This window comes from Colletes latitarsis, chromosome 1 (genome assembly GCF_051014445.1).
Source record: "Colletes latitarsis isolate SP2378_abdomen chromosome 1, iyColLati1, whole genome shotgun sequence".
Lineage (NCBI taxonomy): Eukaryota > Metazoa > Arthropoda > Insecta > Hymenoptera > Colletidae > Colletes > Colletes latitarsis.
In genome coordinates this window covers 51129985-51155577 of record NC_135134.1, presented here as the reverse complement: position 1 = coordinate 51155577, position 25593 = coordinate 51129985, and the positions used below count along the sequence as shown (strand labels likewise).

Here is a 25593-nt window from a genome sequence, read left to right as displayed (position 1 = left end):
GTATCGAATCTGTTATCGAGGCTCTATAACAACGTCAGAAGTCACATGCTCGTCTCGCTTTGACACTGCATATATTCCAGCCGCCCACACGACCTTAGTTTACTGTCATTCGTTGGCGGGCGAGCAACAAGATCGCCTCGACTACCGGTCTAGCAAAGTAAAAGTGAACGTTCGCGCGAAACACGATGGAGATGGATCCGCTTACGTCGACCTTGATCGTCGCGGCGGTGATTCTCTTCGTCTATCGCTACCTGTGGAGAGGATCCAGCTACTTCGAGGAACTGGGGATCCCTCACGAACGGTCGATCCCGATCCTGGGCAACATGGCGCCGATCGTGTTCCATCGAGTCTTCTCCGCGGAACACTTCCAGCGGGCGTACAACCGTTTCAAGCACGCCAAATACTTTGGATTCCACAACTTCACCGCGCCGGTGATAATCGTTCGCGATCCCGACCTGGTCTCGTCGATCGCCATCAAGAACTTCGACAACTTCACCGATCATCGTGGCTTCGTGGACGGGGATCTGGATCCCTTGATGGGGAAGAACCTGTTCGCCCTTTGCGGGGATGAATGGCGGGAGATGAGGAAGATTCTGAGCCCGGCCTTCACCTCCGCCAAGATGAAGACCATGTACAAGCTGATCGCCGAGTGCGCCGATAGATTCACGGAACATATCGCGATGGAATCGAAGGGAGCAAAGATCTACGACACGAAGGACGCCTTCGGACGGTACACCACCGACGTGATCGCCACCACCAACTTCGGGATCGCCGTCGACTCGATGAAGGACCGGGACAACGAGTTCTTCGTGTTCGCCAGAGACACCTTGAACTTCTCCGCCATCAGGACGCTGAAGATGCTGCTAGGGAGGAACTTCCCCACTCTGTCCAGGCTTTTCAGGATCAGGATATTCAGCAACGCGTCTCGTCGCTACTTCACGGGAGTGATCGGCGAGGCTGTCAGAACGAGGAAGGAAAAAGTACACGATTTTGGGTATCTATTTTGTCTTAAGTTGGACGAGTGAAGAACGATGCAAATTAGATCGTCTCGTTTGATCTGTGTTCGCGAACAGGGAATCCACCGACCGGACATGATCGAACTGATGATGGAGTCTAGGGACTCGAACGGAAGGGAACTGACGATCGACGAGATGGCGATCCAGGCGTTCCTCTTCTTCCTGGGCGGGTACGACACGACCTCGAGGTTCCTCTGCTTCGCCGCGCACGTTATCGCCGTGAATCCGGACGTGCAGGCTAAGCTGCGAGCGGAGATCGAGGAAGTGGCGCGACGGACCAACGGCCAGCCGACTTACGACGCCATCAAAGACATGGCCTACATGGACGCGGTGTTGAACGAGACGAACAGACTGTACTCAGCGCCGGCGTTCCTGGATCGCGTGTGCGTGAAAGAGTTCGAGCTACCCCCGGCCACGCCGGACTCGAAGCCTTGCGTGATAAAACCGGGCGCGATCGTGTGGTTCCTCCCTTTCTCGATGCATCGCGACCCTAACTACTTCCCCGATCCACTGAAATTCGATCCCACGCGGTTTATGGGCAGGGACGTTCCTCAGAACGTTTACATTCCGTTCGGCTTGGGGCCGAGAGTCTGTATCGGGAACAGATTCGCGTTGATGGAGACCAAGATCGTGTTTTATTATCTCTTATTGCGCTGCGAGTTGGAGCCTTGCGCCAAAACCACGATCCCGATGCGTTTCGACAAGTCGATCTTCTTACCCACTCCCGAAACTGGCTTCTGGGTGCAGATCAAAACTAGGAAAACTGCCCCCGTGTCGCGTGCGAATGGCGTCGTAACCGAGAAAGCTTTTTAAGTGAAATTATCTTCGCGATTGTTGTCATTTTACGCAGTTATTATTAAAAGGGAAAAACAATATTTTCAGAGGTTTCGTCTATAGGCTCGAGGCAATGGGAATGGAGGCTAAGATCGACCGACCAAACCACACTCCTGATGAGGTTCTACGCGTACAGCGTTGTAATTATTGCTGACAATAGGTGGAGATTATCTGGCTGAACTTTGGGACTAGCGAGAAAGCCACTGCATCGTCTGCAAACGGTCGTGATGTTGATGAAACTTAGATTGGAACGTCTTTAATCGTTTGGCTGCGGTCTCTGCTTCGAATCGAAGACGTGCTGATGTACAGAGCGTCTCGCTTAACCCTGTGCACCTTGATTGCAAATTGTCTCCATTGTTTACTCGATGTTTCGCGCGTTAGATATTCCAAATTTTTAACTTTCAGACTACAAAAAATCGCGTTGTATCGCGAATAACGGAACGCTCAATTTTTGTTGTGGAAACGAAGACGCGTTTTGATTCTAACAATGATTCTGTTAACAATTTCGGTATCTTATCTGACTATTGAACTGTGCTAATTAATCGTAACGAAGAAATACAATCAAAGCTTATTGATACGAATTTTATTCTTAGCTCGCTAATCAGTCATTTATGCCGAGTCAATAAAACGATTGCAAGAGTTTCAGAGTTGTAGTAATAAGAGGGTAAAAACTATCAGGGATAAAACAAGTAAGATGAAAATGGTAGAAGAATTATTTTCTGTCGATTAATAAATACTTAGTGAGTTAGTCTCATTAATTTAATCATCGAATCCGTTAAGTACACCTGTCCCTCGATTATCCGACGTAATAGGAGCGTACGTTGGTCGCATAATCGACGATATCGGAAAATCGGGAGGCATGCTATCACCGCAAGGCAACAGGTGGACTACAAACGTAACGTAATACCGTAGAATATAATTATATAACTTATTGCGAGTCATAGTCTTGTGACGCAGTATGGAACAACCAATCATGTAATTTGTACTTGGATAATAGATCTAGTAGAACTAGTAGAAGCAATTTATTCGTGACGTTCACTCGGTAATACATTTTAATAAAACAGAAGCGACGATTACGATCATCACGCACTGTTTCATTCGAATTTCAAATGTGCAGACTGTCCCAAAAAATCAAGCGTGAAACTGCGACGGTTTCTCGTCGATATCTCCCGATTGCACAATGCAAATTCATCGAACTTAGTGCACGTGATCCCAAAACGAAGTATAATCGTCTGCATACATGCATAAAATTTCTCCCCATCTGGTACAGTTGGAATTGGAAAAATTGCAGGAACTTTCAATGCCTCCGATTCTTGAACCAGTTTGAATGCATTCCCGTAAACAAGAGGTAATAGAAGAAATTTCAGAATTCAGGACCCATCGAATCGAGACATTAAGAACGCTAAAGACTCTCGAGATAGTTTCGAATCTCCCGCGAAACTCAGATTCCAGTGCTGGTCGCTGAATGGAACGATCTCGGTTTAATCGGAAAACGTCAACTTAATCTGTATAATCCCATTCGGCTGGAAATGGAATTTAAAGCGGTCTTATAGAAGCTCGCTAGGCAGGATAAATACTCGAATGCAAAAAAAGGGGAATGAAACGAAACGTATAATTTTTGCTCCGTGCTACGACGTACGGACGATTTTATTTCTTCGACGTCCTTTTAAACGATCGATCGTCCCACGTCTGTTCGAGATTATTACTATAATTACTGTAATTAATTCATTTGTTCGACTTCTTAATTTTCTCAATGTTTGCCAATTGACCAACGACGAATAACTATGATGTATTTGCGAAATTACTCGGTACAGTTTGGATCATGGGACTTTGTTCGCGTCGACGTAATTCTCCTCAAACGTTCCATTCACTTTTGTTTTTTTTTTCAGTTTTACGAAATCACGGAATTAAGGGAGCCGTCTGGTTCGAAACTTTGAAAATATCCATTTCTTCTTCTCGCGTTTTCTTAAAGTTTCGACGCTTATGAAAACCGTTCCGCGAAGTATTGGATTGAAATACGAAAATTTAGCATGATTACGGGAATTGAAAAAGTTTTAGAATAAAAATTTCTTTTTAACTCCCCCAAGAATCATGAGATTTTTAAAGAGTGTTATTACCAAGTAAACATAAACATAATAATAATTAATATAGTTATTTTAACTGGCTAGATGAGTAGCAATCGTGGTATCTCAAGTAAGCTTAAACATCATAGACTATAGCGTCACTATAAATAGTATAAATACCTCTCATCAGTCACCCAAGATTATGTTTGACGTTTTACGTCTAGCAACTTACATAATACGCTTGATATCAGACTAACAAGGAACTTCCGCGAAATGATTGATGCTGTTTTTAATGAAACTTCTCAGACTCTCAGGACGATGATCATTTTCCCTCCATTAATTAAAAAAGTACCGTTTCGTACCAACATTCTTAAGTTACAAAAGGTAGAAAATTTAAGGATGTTCACCACTCTGACGGTTTCCAAACATTTCTCGTTCGCTTGAATTTTATTAAAACTTCAAGCGTGCAGAATATTATGTAAAAAAGAATTGTTTGAAATTGAAATAATTAACAGTGTGTGACATCGAAAACGTTCATTTATCTCGGAAATAATATATTTTTAAAATTTAATACCGTCAGAATTATATCGTAACTTTAATAAACATGGGAAATATTTGTTTCGTCAATATGGAAATGGTGGAAATACTTCATTATTGAACATCATTGTACAGGATGTAATTAACCAAGAACTTTTAACGATGTTTTATAACAAAATATTCCATTTGCAAAATACGCATTTTAGAAAAATGTTCTCTCGTATACGAAACGCGAATGTACAAAATTTGAATCCTGAATTTCAAGGCAGAAACGAATTTTGTAATAGCGATACGAACGAATTAATTTATCGCGAAAATATCTCTTGATATTTAATGTTGCCGGAATTCTATCGAAATTTTAATAAACGTACACGCAAATATATTATTGATATTTACACAGAACGATATACTCTGTTTTTCTTCGCTCTTTTAATTGCATATGTGAAGTATATCGACGAAACGTAGCCCTGTACTTTCGTTTAATGTATCCGCGAGATCTGCATCCGCCTAGCTGAATTCACACTTTTGAACACGCCTTTCCCATCGGAACTACACTCGAGCAGCTTCGTCACTTGGGACCGTGACCCGAAAATTAGTGTCGTATCTGCCGCATCATCGAGACAAAAGTGTTTGACGACTCGTCGAATTCCGTCTGTTTCGCGGCTTTGAAACTTGCCCGCCTCGCGGGCCGCGCCATTGAATTATTCATACCCTTCGACCTGAAAAATTCGCCCCCCTGCCAGCTTTTGTGGCTCGTCCATGATCGATTGCCGCGATATTTTTTATTCGAGCATGAACGACGGGAAACGCATCTAAAACGTCAACACGCTGCATCATACGTTCACCTGAAAAATATCGAAATGCCACCTCGTCGAATCCTCCCGTTGTTTCGAAAAAACCTTCAACGATCAAACTTTCATAGAATTTCTCGACGGTTGTGGAACAAAGCAAAATGTTATTATTTACAAGAGAAATTATTACCACTGGTAAAAAGTTTTTACAATAAAAAGAAAAGAATTTTTATATTAAGATTTTAAGTACGCTTTTATATCGAAGGATTATCAGAGATTATACAGGGTGTTCGGCCATTCCTCGGAAAAATATTAATGGGAGATTCCAGAGGCCAAAATAACACGAAAATCAAGAATACCAATTTGTTGATGGAGGCCTCGTTAAAAAGTTATTAACGTTTAAAGTTTCGCCACTACTGAATTTTTTTCTCGAAAATGCGCAAAATTTCGGAGGTATGTCTATTCACCAAAAATGATTGTAATTGACACCCCCAGCTGATAATAATTTTTTCAGAACGATTTGAAACACATGAAATTTCAGGGAAATCATTCATTCATGATCAGACATTATATTTTCGGTAACGAATTTTTTTCTCGAAACTGGGTAGGATTTCGGGGGTATGTCTATTCACCAAAAATGATTGTAATTGACCCTCGCAACCGAAAATAATTTTTCCAAAACGTTTTGGAATTTTTTTTTTCCGTCGAAAAATTTCACACCTTCTCGAATTTTTTTCTCGAAAGTGCGTAGGATTTCGTGGGTATGTGTAATGACCAAAAGTGATTGTAATCGACTCTTGCAACCGAAAATATTTTTTTTAGAACGATTTGAAAAATTTTTTTTTGTCGAAAAATTTCACACCTTTGCGAATTTTTTTCTCGAAATTGTGTAGGATTTCGTGGGTATGTGTAATGACCAAAAGTGATTGTAATCGACTCTTGCAACCGAAAATATTTTTTTTAGAACGATTTGAAAAATTTTTTTTCGCCGAAAAATTTCACACCTTTGCGAATTTTTTTCTCGAAATTTCGTAGGATTTCGTGGGTATGTGTAATGACCAAAAGTGATCGTAATCGACTCTTGCAACCGAAAATATTTTTTTTAGAACGATTTGAAAAATTTTTTTTTTGTCGAAAAATTTCACCTTTTCGAATTTTTTTCTCGAAAGTGGATAGGATTTCAGGAATATGTCTATTCACCAAAAGTGCTTGTAATTGACCCCTGCAACCAAAAATAATTATTCCAGAACGATTTGAAATGTTTGAATTTAATTGTTAATAACTTTTTAATGAAGCGTCAGTCAAGACGAACACCCTGTATAACGTGAGAATTATTTCGGTCGTATGAAATTTTAAACAAGTGATTTATATTTTAACGGAGGGACCCAGCCATTAAATATGTGTAAATCTATCGGTTAAATTGTTTATTCATCTGGTAAATTTATATTTCATTTAAGAATCCAGGAGCAAGAAATTATCTGTCCGTTTATTTTCAGCTTGGTAGTCCGTTTATAAATATGACGGATATCCGGTGCGCCCCGAATTATCGATTCCTAATTAAAGTTCTTATCGTGCTAAACTGGAGAATACTGTACGATCGAGACACAGGAAACGTCATTCAAAGGAGATAATTAATTTTGGAATCTACCCATTGGCTTAATAAATTCTGGGCATCGTAAATTATTCGACATAGACGCCGCTTTATTTTCTTCGCAATTCATTTAACGTTTCCCTTTTTATACCAAAACTACTTCTTCCCTTAATTTTCTTAATTAGTTTCTTTTTTCACGAAAGGCCGCAAATTAAATTATCTTTATAGCATATATAAGCCCCGTAAAATCCAACAATTCGTGTTCATTGCGATTCGACGAAGCACGGAATTGGAGAAAATTGCTTTCGAAATTGAACAAAATTCCAATTCCAAACGTTTGCAAACTGGTACAAAATTAAATACTCGAACGTGGCCATATCGGTTTCCCGGTGTTCGACGATTGTCTCAACACTCTTTGTGTAACTTCCCGTATCGCTTGGAAGTTTGAAGCATCCAAACTTCTCGAGTCGCCAACATTCGTGGAAAGATAAAGAAGAGACGTTCTCTCATTATTAAACGACGCGTTTGCCGATACACTCGAGGCTGCGCTGTTATTTGTGACGACAAATTGCGATCGTCCAAAGCAGTCGTTAAATTATGTCGAGAGACGTAATCTATGTACCGCAGCCCGCCAGTTCCGACAATTTTCCACCCGTATGGAGGTCCATAGTTATCTGTTACTCTTCCTCGCGGTGCAAGTCGTAATTGAATACCAAATGCAGAACTTCCTATCGCCGACAAACGTTCGCGAGAAGAAAAGTCGCGGGGAAGCGGGCCATTTTTTAACGGCATTAAAACTTGGCGAAACTTCTCCGGAAACGTGACTTACGAGGAATTTAATCATCGGGGAAAAAGAATACTGCTAAAATTTTTTCGCATAATTTACTTTCAAGCCAGACTTTTATATCTTGAACGAAGCCTGATAAAATCTTTACGGAGACTTTTCTCACGAAATTAATTACAAGCATTTTTCTGATCCCATCGATTCGAAACGAATCGAATAAAACTGCGTTCGTTTTACTAAAAGCCTTTCAGAAGAGACTTTAATAGTTCTCGTCTAAGAAGAGACGACGTTTTGAGAAGCTGATGATGAGGGTGAAAAATTATTGGTACCCCGTGGACATCTATTAGGACGGGTTACTTCGTCTCGCCGGAGGTATCGCGTAATTCCAATCATCGTTTATGGTTGATGGCCACTGTATAGTGAGCGTACAAGTACCTGCGAATGATAGAAAATAACGAAGAAATTCTTCGAGAAAATCGTTTGCTTCTAGACAAAACTACCCAACAATAGCAGTGTTTTAGATACTTCTTAGATACTACAATTGGATAATTGGACCCTACTAGTTTATTCCCTTAGACCGAATAAAAATGTCAAATATTTTTGTATTAATAACTGGTACTGGTGTACGAGATTTTTCAGGTAACATTCAATTCCTGCTCTTTGATCGCAAATTATTCGACGGGGCGGAAGCCTTTGTGCACAGTAGCTGGACGGTATTTTATGATTTTCTGTCTCCATAGTTCATAACTGGCTCGTTTCGTATTTAATAATTTTCGTGTCACGCTTTTTCCTCTCGTGTTTGCAGTACGGACGGTCCATGATATTTCGTTAGAAGTTAATCATATTGCTCGAAACAAGAACTCCGTGTATCGCGCGAATAAACATTCGATTCGCGTTACGTTATTTATTCCGTTTCTGTCCCGTTGTTTTGCCACGTACACAATTTTACGAGGCGCACCTTCGCGCAAAAAGACTCTCGAGCATAAAAACAAAACGCGAACTCGGTCGCGTTTCTTCGAATCCTCCCTTCAATTAAAATCGAAAAAAATCGAACCAACTCGTCTATATTCTCTCATTAACGAGCCTGGACCCGTCCAAAGCGAGCCCAATTATAATTTACCAGCCCGCGAACAGTTACACGCGCCAGAAACTTCTGGAAATTCAATTTTCGTTTGTCCCGTTGCCAATTTCGAAAGGAGTGGCTCGCGACGATGCAATTCAGCAGAAACGTCGCTCGTCGCCTTTAACCAGATTGGGGAACAAAGAGATAAATGAAAAAGTGTATTCACTATACTACAAACTTTTGAAACGTAAACAACTAATATATGCATATGTGAAATTTTTCGACGGAAAAAAAAAATTTCAAATCATTCTGAAAAAATTGTTTTCGGTTGCAGGGGTCAATTACAATCATTTTTGGTCATCAGACATACCCCCGAAATCCTACTCAGTTTCGAGAAAAAAAATCCTTACCGAAAATATAATTTCTGGCCAGAAATGTCTGTCCGAATTTTCATGCGAATCTTTAAAACGTCATAACTTCTGAACGGATTGGACGATTTTGATATTTAAAAAAGCAAAGTACGCGTATTTTAATGTAGAATATGTAGAAATTCAAAAAATATTCGAAAAGTTGTTCCTTGACCCCGTAAAGTTAGAAAAACCCCATGAAAATGGCCCAATTTTCAAACAGCCATAACTCCTACAATAGTGAATATATTTCAATGAAACTTTTTTCTGGAGTAGAGCTCATGGGTACCTACAAAAAAGTATTAGACAAGTTTTCTCTAGGGCGTCAAACAAAATGACTAGAAATCAAAAACGAATTTTGAAGAAAAATCGACAGGGGGTGCCTAAATTTTTCAACGAAAAAAAAAAATTTTAAATCGTTCTGAAAAAAATATTGTTAGCTGTGGGGGTCAATTACAATCATTTTTGGTGAATAGACATACCCCCGAAATCCTACTCAGTTTCGAGAAAAAAATTCAGTACTGGTGAAACTTTAAACGTTAATAACTTTTTAACGAAGCCTCAATCAACAAATTGGGTGGCCGAACACCCTGTATACGTTCCTAGGCGGTGATCTTGCCTCGTTTAAAGTTGAAAAATTCCACATTTTTCACAAGCAAATAAATTTATTTATTTTTAAAGCGAATTACTTTCAACGTAAACGGTATTTGGTTAGAAAGACACGGTGGAGGACGTAACTTCGTCGAAATATTTTCCGGGATTGAGTTCAGTCCTGCATGGAATACGACACGAGATATTAGTAAAGCGACTGCGCCACGGGCAAGTGGAATAAACAAAGTTGCGGCGTGTCGGACCACGCGTTGACTTTATCCCCTGTCATATTTTTCGAGCTCCTCGCTGCGCATAATAAACGGTCGCCAGATAATCCTGTATCATGTCAACGTCTCGCGTAAAGGTCTCGCCGAGTACGTACGAAATTTCCCTGTCTACGACGAGACACCCAACAGCGAGATACCGCGCATTTCCATCGCGAATTTCACACTCGAACTGGTGGACTAGAAAGAACTTTCGCCCTAAAAGAATTCGTCGATATTGTATTTGAAGAGACCCTTCCAAACTTTCATAAAAGTTCGTCCCGTTGAAGCTGAAAAATAGTATGGTGTGAGAATATAAATAAAACGTGAAAGTGAATACAAGCGTAAGAAGAATTGGGCAAAGGTGTCCATCTCGGATAAGAATTTAAATAACTCGAGTTCGCCGGAATAGAGTACAGATTCGCCAGCGAAAATATTAGCCGGGTCGTTCGCGAAAATGATAAATAGTGGACGAAGTCGTGAGCCCTGGTGGATTTCGGATGAGACTGCAACTTTCGGAGACAAACGATCGCGGATTCTGACTGAGAATGATCGCTAACGTAATCGCCCAGCCTCTACTTCGGGGAATCAATCTTCGTACCGAAATAATTATCGCGCAAAACGTTGTTTCTTTTATTTTAATTTGATTAATTGCCCGCAACGAGCAACGAAATTAATCGTCGATCGTTGGCAAATCGTTGCCGATCGTATAACGAGAGCTGATAGTACGAACCGGTTACGATAGCTCGGAGGTATGATTGTTTTCCTTCCAAGGATAACGTCCGAAATTCTGGCTTAATTTTCAGAGTGCCAGCAGCAGTAACAATGGCGCTGGCGGTATCAATCTGGGTCCAATAGCCGGAGGTCGGAGGCCACCCTCCCAGCAATCATTTCACTCGTCGAAGAACAACCATTCCCATCATTCACGGCAGCAGACCAACTCTGCGCCACCCTCCACGCCGCGTAATGTCTGCCAGCTGCCCGAAATAGCATCCCGGTGTATACGTAAGTATGGTTTGCCTCTTTTATTATCGTCACACTATAAGGTTTAGAAGGTTCAACGCATCGACGATCAGTAACTCTGCCATTCCTGTTCCCCCTCTCTTCTAAATCAAACGATCGACTCATTTTCTCGCGTACAATATTCCACTATTCTTTATCAGTGAAAATAATGATTCAAAAGAGATTCCCTCTTTCTTCTTCAGTTTTCAATTTGAAAGATATACGAATTCCTCCGCAGCCAATTCTATCTTAGAATAGATTGCGTAAGCGATCGGAGGCGGAACAAAGCACACGACCAAGAACGAGAATTCTTTTTTTGTTTTTCGATCGACTCCTCTGCTACCGTTGTAAGGCAAACGCAATAACTGAACTTCCCGCTTCTAACGTTTACGGTACGTTGCTCCCGATCCCTTAATTAAATTCTGCTCGATTTTCCGTCCCGTCGTACGGACGGGCGCCGTTTGAAATTTTTATGCGGGGAAACCACCCACGCTCGCCGAGAAATTACTTTCGTTGCCGCTTTTCGAGTCTTATATCGACGAGTCCGATGTAGAATTTCCGGCACCCGGTTTATTTCGAAGTCTGCAATCCGTGCACGGAAGAAGCTGGACGTTGAACGCAAAGTTAAATTAACTTGTGGTACGCGGGCACTTGTAACAGTCGCGCATTTTTCCCCCCGTCTTTCTCTGTTACAGATATCAGGTCCTCCTCGCGGAATCTCGTGTCGACGAGGAACCAGCAGAGCATCACGAAAATGTTGCTTCTGATAAGCACCGTCTTCATTCTTCTGAATTTGCCGAGGTAAGCTGCTTCGGCGACCCAACATTTCCATACTGTTTTTCGAAACATTTTCAGTTCAACGCGCTGTAAATATTGGAATCTTTAATTTCCTGCTATCGCAAAAATCGTAGAAGTAATTTTTGTTCGATGAAAAAGTTCGCCACGTTGTGCATGCCCTTTTGTCATTTAACCCAATGGATCCTCTGCCTGTGTGCGACGTCGTCCACACAAATGGCAATCGAGAAACTGATTTTTTGCAACATCCAATTGTCTCGTGCCACGTTAACGTCTGGGCGGAACGTGAGAATGAAGCAATATACCTGGCAGAATCGATAGAAAACAAATTACACCATTGTCGATATTTACAAACGCACGGAAGAATCGAAGCAACAAATTGCAGGGACAACCATTAATCAATGTATAGTCGATGGAACTCATACACTGTTAACATTCAATCTGGGTTTTCTTCGGTGCGTAGCGTTATAGAAAAATTCAATTCTGCACCTTTGACCTATTTCGTGGCCTTATCGCGAAAAGTATGACATTTAGTAATTGCACGCTATCGAAAACATAGCTACGATGGCCTTGACCTTGATCTATAGATGACATCCTCCTATTTAAGCTTCAAAAGGTTTCAGTTGTCGTTCGTTATTTGTTACAAAGTTATTAGCAAAGGAATATTCAAGAATATGACGCTTAATGATAATTAAGTATAAAAAAAGTAGAACATCCTCTATATTATCCATGTTTCATTTCTCTTCGTATTTGTTCTTCTCTTTTACAGTAGATCGAAACCGTATTGCGACATATATTTGATGTAATTAATATCGGTTTAATTAAGCGGAATAAATTTCCAAACTTCAACAATTTATCTCCGGAACATTGTAAAATTCAGGAGTATCAAAGTACAAATGGTCATACGTCGCGTCTGGCCAACCGTTGATCAATACTACTTGCAATGTCGAACCGACCACATCACGCTTGGTGACTCTGTTTTGCGTTTCTGAGCACACAACACTCTCCTTCAACTCGATTCTGCTCGTTTCACCAGACAATTGTTTTTTTGGGAGATATTTATAGCGTCCACTTAATTCTCGACTACCTAAAATTAGCATACCATTCGTTACAATTGGCTTTCATGCATATTCAGACGCACGGTGATTGTCATCCATAAATTAAATTGATTCATTTGCTTAACCCCTTAACGTTCATATTTTTCGGGTTAACCAAGAATGATCAGTTTTCTTTATTGGATTTGTTTCTAAACATGTGATTCTTGTTACTTACAAAGTTGTATCCAACGTATAATTTGAAAGAAAGCAAATATTATCATCCCTTGAAGCATTAGATTAAACGAGTATCGTTTTCCAAAGCAGTCAGACTCGGGCATGAACGTTAAGGGGTTAATACACCTGTCCACGACCTTGAACAATCGACGCTCGTAAATCATAAACGTAACCGTTGGAATAGTTTCGAAACCACTTATCGCTAATGGAGAACCAACGACCCGTGTACGCGCCTTCGAGTTCCTACTCGATCCAAGCAATGGCTGTTCTCTTTTCCAGCTACGTGATCCGACTGTGCGTGTTCTTCTTCACCCTGGCGCGCAAGAACACGCCCGATCTGCTCTGGTGTCTGCAACAGTTCTTCATGCTGCTCTATTATACCAACTTCAGCATCAACTTCCTGCTGTACGCGATGTGCGGGATCACGTTCCGTCGTTGCTTGCAACAGCTGTTGCGCAAGGTGCTGAAGAGCATGACCAGGTACCATTGCAATCCGCAGCGATACATATAGGTTTTGCCGCGCGGACGCCGAGGAAGCAGCTCGGACAGACACAGTCCGCCACGAAGCACAACTTCCGGCGCCCACGAGCTCGTGGGACCGGAAGAGACGGCGCGCACCTACGTGCCCATGACGCGAATCGACCTTCGTCGCTGATTCGAACGCCGCGGAAACGACCTCCGGGGTTCCAGTGTCCTGGGGGAGCTGGACTTTCGCGAGCAATTCGAACTGTTCTCGACGGAGGAGAGTCCACAGCCGCGCGGTGCTGTTCGACGATCTAACGCGAGAGATATAGAGATATGTTTCGCGTAAGAGTCGTGTCTTCGCGTGATGGCGGAGCCACACGAGCTCAAAGCGAGAGGGGATCGATGGAAAAAACGAAAGAGTGGATGGGTGGTTTTGTACGATCGACGAAAGAGAATAGGGCAGGGGATATTTTTGTGTGAGGGTTGCTAGATTGTTGGAAGAAATGTTCTTAGACGGATTTAGAGAGTTCCTCTGCAAAATGGAACGACCAGAGAAACGAAAGTAAACTGTCCCCACCGAAGACTTCGATGCATGGTCCGGTGGGGTACGGATCTGTTGGCTGCTCAAGGCCATTCCCCCCTACACTGATTAAAGTTGTGCTTGAGAATTCTTGAGACACTATAGAAATTTTCTATCGAACAATCGACCTTCTCGGACCTGAAATTTAGACACGGTTTTCGGACTTCGCGAGCTAATGATCGTTTCCTAAGTAGTTTATGGACTAAATAGTATTGTGGAGCAAAAATGATAACATAATAAAAATACATTTAAGACATGTAACGCGTATGTAAAATTTATAGGCATTAAAGTATCTTTGTACACGTATATTATCGTCAGGGTTAGGCTCGTACAAAATGAGACAAAATTCTAGCTTACTAAATAAGTTAATTCTGGAACGAAGTAGACTGTAGGAGTTTCTCTACGAATTTGTACAGAGTGTAGTTTCGTGCGATGTATGCTTAAACTCAAACTGTTCGTTTGCATCCCTGACGTGGAAAGACGGAAATAGGCAGTGTGGAAAGAGCGATCTCCAGATGGCCTTGAGCGGCCATTTAATAATGCTATCGAAACTCGATGATATAGATTGTACCGATAGAGTATATCGTTTCTTACATTGATCATCGATACATATTTGTAGATAATAGGGGATTCTAGAGACCAAAATAAGACGAAAATCAAGGATGCCAATTTGTTGATGGAGGCTTCGTTAAAAAGTTATTAACAATTAAATTCAACAATTTCAAATCGTTCGGGAAAAATTATATTCGGTTGCGGGGATCAATTACAATCATTTTTTGTCATTACACATACCCTCGAAATCCTACCCACTTTCGAGAAAAAAATTCGAAAAGGTGTGAAATTTTTCGACGGAAAAAAAAATTTCAAATCGTTTTGAAAAAATTATTTTCGGCTGTGAGGGTCAATTATAAGCACTTTTGGTCATTATACATATCTCCGAAATCCTATCCACTTTCGAGAAAAAAATTCGAAAAGGTGTGAAATTTTTCGACGGAAAAAAAAAATTTCAAATCGTTCTGAAAAAAATATTGTTAGCTGTGAGGGTCAATTGCAATCATTTTTGGTGAATAGACGTACCTTCGAAATCCTATCCACTTTCGAGAAAAAAATTCGAGAAGGTGTGAAATTTTTCGACAGAAAAAAAAAATTTCAAATCATTTTGAAAAAATTATTTTCGGCTGCGAGGGTCAATTATAAGCACTTTTGGTCATTATACATACCCTCGAAATCCTACCCACTTTCGAGAAAAAAATTCGAAAAGGTGTGAAATTTTTCGGCGGAAAAAAAATTTCAAATCGTTCTGAAAAAAATATTGTTAGCTGTGGGGGTCACTTGCAATCATTTTTGGTGAATAGACGTATCCCCGAAATCCTGCGCATTTTCGAGAAAAAAATTCGAGAAGGTGTGAAATTTTTCGACGGAAAAAAAAATTTCAAATCGTTCTGAAAAAAATATTGTTAGCTGTGGGGGTCAATTGCAATCATTTTTGGTGAATAGACGTACCTTCGAAATCCTGCGCATTTTCGAGAAAAAAATTCGAGAAGGTGTGAAATTTTTCGACGGAAAGAAAAAATTTCAAATCGTTCTGAAAAAAATATTGTTAGCTGTGGGGGTCAATTGCAATCATTTTTGGTGAATAGACATACCCCCGAAATCTTGCGCATTTTCGAGAAAAAAATTCAGTACGATTGGAACTTTAAACGTTAATAACTGTTTAACGAAGCCACCATCAATAAATTGGTATTCTTGATTTTCGTCTTATTTTGGCCTCTAGAATCCCCCATTAAAATTTTTCCCAGGGGTGGCCGTACACCCTGTATTAAAGGTCACTTGCTAAGATGCACTCTTACAACACGGTTTCGAATACGATTATTTTTCGGTTGTTCCTGGTGTTTCGAAATTTCTCCTCTAATATGAACATGACTGGAGCTTGCATAGCTTCGAGGGTGAACGAAATCAATTAAATTTCATCCACCTGTCCCTCAGGCTGAGTCAGCCCGGTTTTAATCTTAATCTCACAATTAGTTCGTTAGAAATCCGCTTAAAGTCCTCTGTCACGTTGAGAAAGTGAGGCGTTGAGCTTCGTGGCCATATCGCTTCTCCTCGACGTTCAGAGAAATTCGTGACACAGCGAAATACGACATATGTACAAGTTAATCCTTAAGGAATGTTTTACAGATAACGAAGATAGGTTATCAATGGATAAAATCGAGCGAGGCTGATATTTGAGCGTTCACAAAATGTGGAATTGAAAAATTTCGGTCGACGATACAGTCGAGAAGCTTTTTAAGTTGAAATCTTTCTAAACGGGTCAAAGTTGCGCAAGTAAGAAAATACCCTGTCGTTCGCTATGAAAATCCATCGACGGAAATCAGTCAAAAATGCAATAAACAAACGGGAACGGAGCCCGGTTTATTTCGTGTTGTGCGATATCCAATTCTATCCGCCAGTTCGTGCGAGACCTCGACATAATATTGGCGAGAAAATGTGGAAAAGCGTCGCGACGACGGTAGCACTCGACGAGGACAAATAGTTTCACTTGCGCGGCAGCTGCACGTTTACAATTCCGACTACGTTTTACCGGCGGGTCGCGTAACCCGTGTAAACAAAAAGTAATTACCAAAAGCGTCGTCAAACAACTTTTTAATTGAAATTTCAACGACACGCGCGCCAGATCGCGAAACTGGCACACGAAATCGATTGTCACGGTTAATTTAACGAACATTGTTGCTCGTAAATACAATAGACGGACAAATTATGCGTTAAAGGGGTTTAAAGAATGCTTTAAAATGATCGTGACCGTAATTCTTAATCATAAAAGCACTCTTGAAATCATTAAGTTGAACGGTTTGCTCCGTAGAAACGCGGGTTTTCAAAGCACGTGATCGAAAGTGTATCGTAATTAATCGAAACGCGTGGGGCACGTGCGAATGCAGTTATCATAAATCATTCTTTTCGACGTTCAGTTAAACGAATAAATCTCTGAAACGGATATCGGTTCATTGAAATTGCTGTTTTGTGCTCGATCGACCGGTTCGCCAATTGGATTATAAATGTTTCGCATTATATCGTTCGCGAATCGAGCGCGCCGAGAGCGTTCAATTCTAAAACGGCACGTAAAGGAAAGCTAGTCGTCCAAAGCGATACGATTAATCTCTGATAATTAAGTATTAACAGAATCTGCTTTTGGAAAAGCTGAAACGTTGAATATGATCCTCTAACGGAAGATTATACTACAGGATGCTCGAGAATTCGTTCAAAATTTTCGTTTATAACGATGAGATAGAGCTTATTCTCTTTGTCGACGTTTCCATTGTTTCGTCAGCAAATTAATATCTCGCTAAATCGATTTTACAAAAAAGTCCTGAAAATTTCGTATTTGACCGTACAATAGTCTGATCCGAATATACAGGGTGTTCGGCCACCCCTGGGAAAATTTAAATGGGGAATTCTAGAGACCAAAATAAGACGAAAATCAAGAATACCAATTTGTTGATAGAGGCTTCGTTAAAAAATTATTGACAATTAAATTCAAAAATTTCAAATCGTTCTGGAAAAATTATTTTTGGTTAGGGGGGTCAATTACAATCATTTTTGGTCATTACACATACCCCCGAAATCCTACGCAGTTTCCAGAAAAAAATTCGAAAAGGTGTGAAATTTTTCGACGAAAAAAAATTTTTCAAATCATTCTAAAAAAATTATATTCGGTTACGGGGGTCAATTACAATCATTTTTGGTCATTACACATACCCCCGAAATCCTACGCAGTTTCCAGAAAAAAATTCAAGAAGTTGTGAAATTTTTCGACGGAAAAAAAAAATTTCAAATCGTTCTGGAAAAATTATTTTCGGCTGCAGGGGTCAATTACAATCATTTTTGGTGAATAGACATACCCCCGAAATCCTACCCAGTTTCGTGAAAAAAATTCGTTTCCGAAAATATAATGTCTGATCATGAATGAATGATTCCCCTGAAATTTCATGTGTTTCAAAATTTTTCCCAGGGGGTGGCCGAACACCCTGTATAATCTGTAATTATGAAATCGTCAAACATTACGTCGATCCCCGGAAATCGACGCTAAACTTCCCGTTAAAATTGGAAAACTAATAAAAACTACGTTTATACTTTTACAACGAATCTTATCGAAACGTTTCAAACGAAGATTAGGCTTTCTGCTCGTTGCTTCGCGTCTATAGGAAGACGTATGTACTTAGGTACTTTCTACGCCATGCACAGCGCCTAATTCGAAAGCGAAACAGACGTAGCTCATCGTTTGACGAGTTAATTTGGATTTTGAATTGCGTGTTGCAATTAACTACTAATCTACTCGTTCCATGTTAAGTAGAACGATAAGCTTCGCTCGTTGCTACAGGCAACACCAGAATCCAGAACATCGTAGATCGATATTCTGCTATGTAATTGTTGACGAACTTCGTTATCTGTAACGAACATTATCAGTGGAAGTAATCATCTCGAGAATTTTATCAGCTCACCGTGCGAAGAGAAAAAAGAATTTTATACAGATAAAATTACTCGATGGAACGCGATACAACATAATAATTAACAGAAGACACGCTGTTACTTAGTGCAAAATCAAGTTCAATAAGTTAGGCCAAAGAAGTGTGAACGTCGAGGGGTTAAAATCCAACAGAAACGGAGGGTTTAAAAACGCCAAACGCGAGCCTCGATCGTTAAACAGTTACTGGAAAAAGTTTGATCGTTCCCCGTCGTTCGCGGGGCTGATATCTCGTCGTAAACATCGAGACTTAAGCTGGAAAAGAATCACGAGTTGGTTCGTTTTATAGGTAATTTACTCTGAAAACTTTGTTCACCGCTCGTTGGCAACTTCATCAAACAAATGACTATAATTGTTTCCAACTACTTATAACTTTCAAGATGGGAATCGCAAGGGTCGAGAGGGATGAAACGCGTCGATAGGAGAAGCTTACGAAATGGAATAATGTTTAGATAGGAAGCAATTACCTGTTCGTCGAGAGTTGAAAGTTGAATTGAAGCCAACTCACGCGAAGAAATATTTGATATTTTTTTCGCCTTTAGACAATCCGCGAGAACTTTCGAAAGCTCTTCGCTATTTAAGTATCCGAAAATGATGTGTAAGACTCGAACGTTTCGCGAATGTTAATTTACTCGCTTTTGAAAAAGCTGTGCTTTCGCGTTTCTGCATGGTAAATATGAAGAAGTTACGACGACGTTCCGCGAAAATATTTCCATTTAAACGCTATGTATTACGCACCCAGCATGAATACAGCTCGTAAAAACGTAGTTAATTCTCCGGAGGGGACGAATGCTCCGCAAATAGCTTAATCTAGTCAATCCTGTAATACACAGGGAATTTTACGAAATATGACGGTAATTACGAACAGCTTGGCGTGTACGATTAATGCGTTAAACGTCACGGTGGTCACTGGTGACCGGCGCTTCGCTTCCTTCGGAACGAGCGAACCCTGATTTCTAAATAATTTCAGTTTTGTTAGAAACGTTGTAAAGCGTCGAGCACAACGTTAAACTTTTGATTATTCCTGTCTTTTACGCTGCAACGTGTCAATAAAAATTTTGCAATTTGCAGCCATTTTATTCATCGAACGGTCGTGTGGTCGATAACGTTATGAATTTTCAAATTAAAATTTTATCGACATGTTCCAAAATCATATTTTAAATAAATGATTCTCTTGAAATTCCTAAAATTTGGAAACACTGGTACCAAGAGTTCTTAAATACCAGTATGATTTATGAACTCATGCTTAAAATAAGTATTGTTCGTGGAAATTAAGGACGAGAAAAACCAAGATTAATCACAATCTCGACTGCGACCTACAAAATGAAAATAAATACGTTATTTAATATTTACTTATTTACGTATGTTAAACATTAACATGAACGAGCATGAATATAAATAAACGATATTTGATCATTAGCTTATTTACTGATAAAACATCTACCATTAACCTTCTAAAGGAGGAACAATTTAAACGCTCGCGGTAAAGAAGTTGATTTCTCTTTTTTTACGTTTTCTTAAAATCGTTGGTGTTAAATATAGTTCCCTAAATCTGAGGCGATAGAAAAATCGACCGTCCCGTTGCACGTACAGAATTTTAATGATTGGAAAACTTTTGCCCAGAAATGGCGGGAGTGGCTCTAGCCGCGATCTCTCCGCACATTCGGAGTAATTGCAGGGCGCTAGACCGCCTCAAAGGCGTACTTCTCGAGGCAAATAGAACCGTTTCACGATCAAGAAATCGTCCAAGTTATCTCGTTTTAAATGGGAGCGAAGGATCGTGGCACCCGTTGCCAACGTCAATATTTGGATTGGCCGTTTCTTCCGCGTCAAAGATCGTATCCATTATGGCTGATTTACATGGTGAGTCTACGTCGACCGACTTTACACGTCTTTCGGAATATTTAACGGTGTTTCCACTAATCGACCTGTCTGCTATCGACTAGACGCGTTCCCTACGGAGGCGAGAGACGGGCTTGTGATATTTGGTTCGCAGGAAATCCGATACGACGAACGGTAGACTCGCGAAAAGGCAAACTATCGTTGTTTTCTGAGACTTCCGGTGCAGAGTTGTAACGATCTCGACGGTAGTCTTCGAAGCTTTTTAGACTCTGATCTCTCGGTATTGTCGACTTCGTTAAACATTATTTCCGTACTCTCGATGATAATAACGTGGATGATAAATAGTCGAAGCTTCGAAAATGGCGACAGGATTGGAGGTCTTCCAGAGTTTCGCGAACAGTTCCGGTGATTTCTACGATAGTGATAAATAGATCTTTCGGCTCTCGAAGCGTTGGAAATAGATTTTTTTTTAGGTTTTTAGGTTTCCAAGATCTCGACGGTAGATTTATGGGCGATTTTATGTCCTCGTGTAAAATGGTTGATCGACTGTCGCGTGCTTGAGAACGTGTACGAAAAAGAGTGTATCGAAACACATTGTTAACTTAAGAATCTTAGTCGATAAGGGATTAGTCGTTAATATGTAACGAGGTGTAATCATATTTAACGAACATATTGTAAATGTACTTAATAAGATGATCGATGTCGAACAGTGTATGTGCATAATGAACCTATTGTAAATGGTACGGCGCAACGACTAGACTGTGGATGTTTATATAAATATGCCCAGATAAAAATACTCCAACTTGCACCAGATTTTATCGGACACAGTAAGCATAACAAATGTGCTCTGAGCATATTTCATAACGTCTAATTTAAAAATCTCCAGTTTGATGTGCATACGTAATCTAAGGGAAATAAATGAAATATAAATAAGCAACGGACCCTCGCAAACTCTAAATACTACTTTCGTTCGAACAATTTTATAAATCACACTCACGGAGCGACAGAGATAGTTTATCGTGGTTCAAATTATAACATTAGGATGTTTCTGCATGAATATTTTAGGAAACTTGCATAAACATCTTCAGTAACCAGTATAATCCTCGACTATCGAAGTTGGGCAAATTTTATTCGCGATTCACGAATCTGAAACTTTTATTCGTCGATCGTGAATAAAAATTCGCGTGATCTGTTCGGTGTGTATCTTCCCATGAATGTTTACGGTTGTAAAATACACGTACAAGTGTAGCACTCCTGATCGTTACCAATTAATGTTAATTAATCAAACAATACAATTGTCCCAGTACGAGTACGCAGTATGTAAATAGCACTATTACGAGAACGAATATACAAATAGAGTAACGTGTAATATATGTACAATGTTGGATCTCACTAATATTAAATGCATATTTATAATTATTCTGCTCGATGCAATTAGAGGAAACTATCAGGCTGCCTCAAATTCTGTTAATTAGTATCATTACTCATCGTTTACAACGAACACGGAGCCCCAAATTTTTGTAATTTTCCCCTTAGACGCCTCGAAGTTCCCTTAATTGCCTCGAGCAGCGTGTTAGGCGACATAGTTGTATAAAATGTGTAAATTTAGATGGTCGTTTCGTCGGGAAGGATATTTAAGAAGGTATTGCTGTCTAGACTGTCGATTTCACGGCCCTTTTCGTGATTTTTTTTTAATGATAGATAGGCTGTTTTGTACTGAGACTTTGTAGACATATTTATTCATCTTATAAGCATGTACAATATTTTTTTTATGGAAAAATATTAAAAATCGTGGGAATTATAACTTCTTATTTAATGGCTCTTTTGGAAAAGGTGCCCCAATGGCTTCCAGGATTCCAGATAATTTGAAACAGAGGGGGTTAAAGTATCTTCATAGGAAAGGTTGTAGTTATATCAGAAACTAGGGAGAAGTTAAAATCCTGATAAATAAAGAAATGGCGACGCTTCAAGTTTCGAATTTCCATTTGTTAATCGTTCTTTTGTCTTCAGCGTATCAAAAAAAATAGTAAAACTCAATATTTTTTTAAATCTCTAGTTCCAGCTATAAAGTCGCATCTGCTGAATATTTTCTCCAAATTTGAAGTCGATCGGTCTGCTAGATCTTGAAATATCACGTAAGCCAGTTTAAATGCGTTTTTTTAGACAAGAAGCTATAACTCTCGCAATTTTTAATATTTTTCGATGAAAAAATTACTATACATACTTATAAGACGAATAAATATATCTGCAAAATGTCAGTACAAAACAACCTACCTGTCGTTAAAAAAAAAATCACAAAAAAAGGCCGAAGAAATGACAGCCTAGACGATCTACATCGATCTTCGTTAACGAGTTCTCGTTATTCGCGTCAAGAGTTACACGCGCAAACATAAAACCTGCACTCTTACATTATGCAAATGTATAATCCCACAATCTGTAAGTATAGTTTATTATTGCGAATAAAAAAAGTCGAACAGTGTTAACTTTGAACCAATTTGTCGTTGGTGTCGATCCTTTGGCTCGATGATTCCTGTAGCCAAGGAAGCGAAATAAATCGGGGGCGGAGATTTCGTGTTAGTCTCGCAAAAATGGAAGTCGAATAATCGCTGGGAACGCGAGAATCAATTTCGAAGGGAACACGTTCGTCGTTCGTATGCTAATAACCGAACATCTAATTAATTAATTCTCTAATTGCAAGAGTCGTTTCCGTTCATAGGATCCTGTATCTCGAGCTCGATTCCATCCGAAAACCGCCCGGATCGTTACTTCCCCCGTTATGATCTAAGCAAACGTAATTTACGGCTGAATACCATCGAGGGGAAGATTCCAATGTTTAGCTGCTCCTGCCCAATTGTTTGTTTTAAACCCACTAGGTAACTAACGAGACCAACATCTACCGGAGATGAGCGTGAAAGTAAGTATGGGAATGGTAGGAAAAGACAAATGGAATTGATTGACGATCAAAAGGTAAACGAAGATTGCAACACTTGCCAAATAATTTTGTTTGAAATACTCTCGATCGATCCTCTATTCAATTTTATCTCTTTGTCGTTTCCGTGTTGCGATATTTTATAAAAATCGAACAAAAATCGAGTCCGTGAGTTTCGTTCTGTTGTTTTTTGAAAGTCGTTAGAATCATTTTGTTCCCTGACACATCGATAACTGAAATTGATGTGGAAAAACGAAGTTGAGCGATATTTTATCGAATTACGGGAAAATTGTTGATTGTGTATTGCATAGTTGGCGAAAAAACAATGCAATAAGGGAAGCAGTTATGGAGAGATACCGAATAGAATAGAATTATACAGGGTCAGGCCAACCCTGGGAAAAATTTTAATGAGGGATTCTAGAGGCCAAAATAAGACGAAAATCAAGGATACTAATTTGTTGATTGAGGCTTTGTTAAAAAGTTATTAATGTTTAAAGTTTCAATCGTACTGAATTTTTTTCTCGAAAATGCGTAGGATTTCGTGGATATATGTAATGACCAAAAATGATTGTAATCGACTCTAGCAACCAAAAATAATTTTTTCAAAACGATTTGAAATTTTTTTTTTCCGCCGAAAAATTTCACACCTTTTCGAATTTTTTTCTCGGAAGTGAGTAAGATTTCGAGGGTACGTCTAATGACCAAAAATGATTCAAATTGACCCCCGCAACCGAAAATAATTTTTCCAAATCGATTTGAAATTTTTTTTTCCGTCGAAAAATTTCTCATTTTTTCGAATTTTTTTCTAGAAAGTGGATAGGAATTCGAGGGTATGTGTAATGACCAAAAATGATTATAATCGACTCTAGCATCCAAAAATAATTTTTTCAAAACGATTTGAAATTTTTTTTTCCGTCGAAAAATTTCACACCTTTTCGAATTTTTTTCTCGGAAGTGAGTAAGATTTCGAGGGTACGTCTAATGACCAAAAATGATTCAAATTGACCCCCGCAACCGAAAATAATTTTTCCAAACCGATTTGAAATTTTTTTCTTCCGTCGAAAAATTTCTCATTTTTTCGAATTTTTTTCTAGAAAGTGGATAGGAATTCGAGGGTATGTGTAATGACCAAAAATGATTGTAATCGACTCTAGCAACCAAAAATAATTTTTTCAAAACGATTTGAAATTTTTTTTTTCCGTCGAAAAATTTCACACCTTTTCGAATTTTTTTCTAGAAAGTGGGTAGGAATTCGAGGGTATGTGTAATGACCAAAAATGATTGTAATTGACCCCCGCAACCGAAAATAATTTTTCCAGGACAATTTGAAATTGTTGAATTTAATTGTTAATAACTTTTTAACGAAGCCTCCATCAACGAATTGGCATTCTTGATTTTCGTCTTATTTTGACTTCTAGAAAACCCCATTAAAATTTTCCCCAGGGGTGGTCGAACACCCTGCATGCACGACGACAGAGACTCGAAGGAAGACATCTTTTCGATGATGCAATTAATTCTAGACGTCGATTTGTTTTTATCGTGCAAAGGAGAGACGCTTCTCCATATATCGAGTCAATCCCTAGAGCAATTTCCAGAACATTTCCCTCTTAAGCCGAAGCACGGGAAACGTCTCGTATCTTTGATGCACATAGGGTCTTTTGTTCAAATGCGATCTCGCGAAAAGAGGATCCGCCCGAAGTAAGATTCGCGAAACATCCTCATTTATCGAGGATCCGCTGTCAACTTGAACTCGGAACGTGCACTTTAAACAAATTCGTAGCGCCTGACAACGGGAGAATTTAAAAACGATCTGTAGTTTCGCCTAGACGCATGAAAAAAATAAAAAAACAGACTAAAAATCGCGATGACCGGATAGCATCGCCGAATCGAAGAATCTTTTACGACGGAATGAGAACACTGCTCGTTATTTCGGTTGCCTGGCGCCTGTGCACTTCATCGAGCGAATATTTTTTTATAACGAATCAGTGCCAGGTTCAAAAGGTCGTCCTAAATCTCGGAGATAGAATTTCGCGATCGACGGCGAATTATCGCGAGAAAACACCGTCTTCGATCGTATTTCCGATCTTCGTCGCGGGTTGAAGTAATTACTCTCGATTCCTTCTTTCGTTAGAGGGTCGCGGAATATTTTCGATAATTGAGCGTGACTCTCGCGGCGAATATTCTTTCGCGAATGGACCCTCGAGTCCTCTCGCGTGGGATTTTCGATTACGTGACCCGTGATTGAGGATC

The 25593-nt window shown here is 39.8% G+C and overlaps 3 protein-coding genes across 3 annotated transcripts in view; 2 read left to right on the top strand and 1 right to left on the bottom strand.

The window, feature by feature from the left end:
* LOC143343773 (uncharacterized) overlaps positions 1-14095 on the top strand; it is a 35361-nt gene extending 21266 nt beyond the window's left edge. The window contains exons 2-4 of the mRNA XM_076769002.1: positions 10747-10945; positions 11638-11743; positions 13288-14095. Of these exons, the coding sequence (XP_076625117.1) occupies positions 10747-10945; positions 11638-11743; positions 13288-13519 (537 nt within the window). The 3' untranslated portion in view covers positions 13520-14095. The remainder of the gene's footprint in view (positions 1-10746; positions 10946-11637; positions 11744-13287) is intronic.
* LOC143345006 (dynein axonemal heavy chain 1) overlaps positions 1-25593 on the bottom strand; it is a 96401-nt gene that overhangs the window by 56513 nt on the left and 14295 nt on the right. The window lies entirely within an intron of this gene.
* Positions 91-2748, top strand: LOC143343734 (cytochrome P450 9e2-like). Its single transcript, XM_076768935.1, has 2 exons — positions 91-980; positions 1074-2748. Exons 1-2 carry the CDS (start codon positions 186-188, stop codon positions 1827-1829), a joined length of 1551 nt encoding a protein of 516 aa, XP_076625050.1. The 5' UTR covers positions 91-185; the 3' UTR covers positions 1830-2748.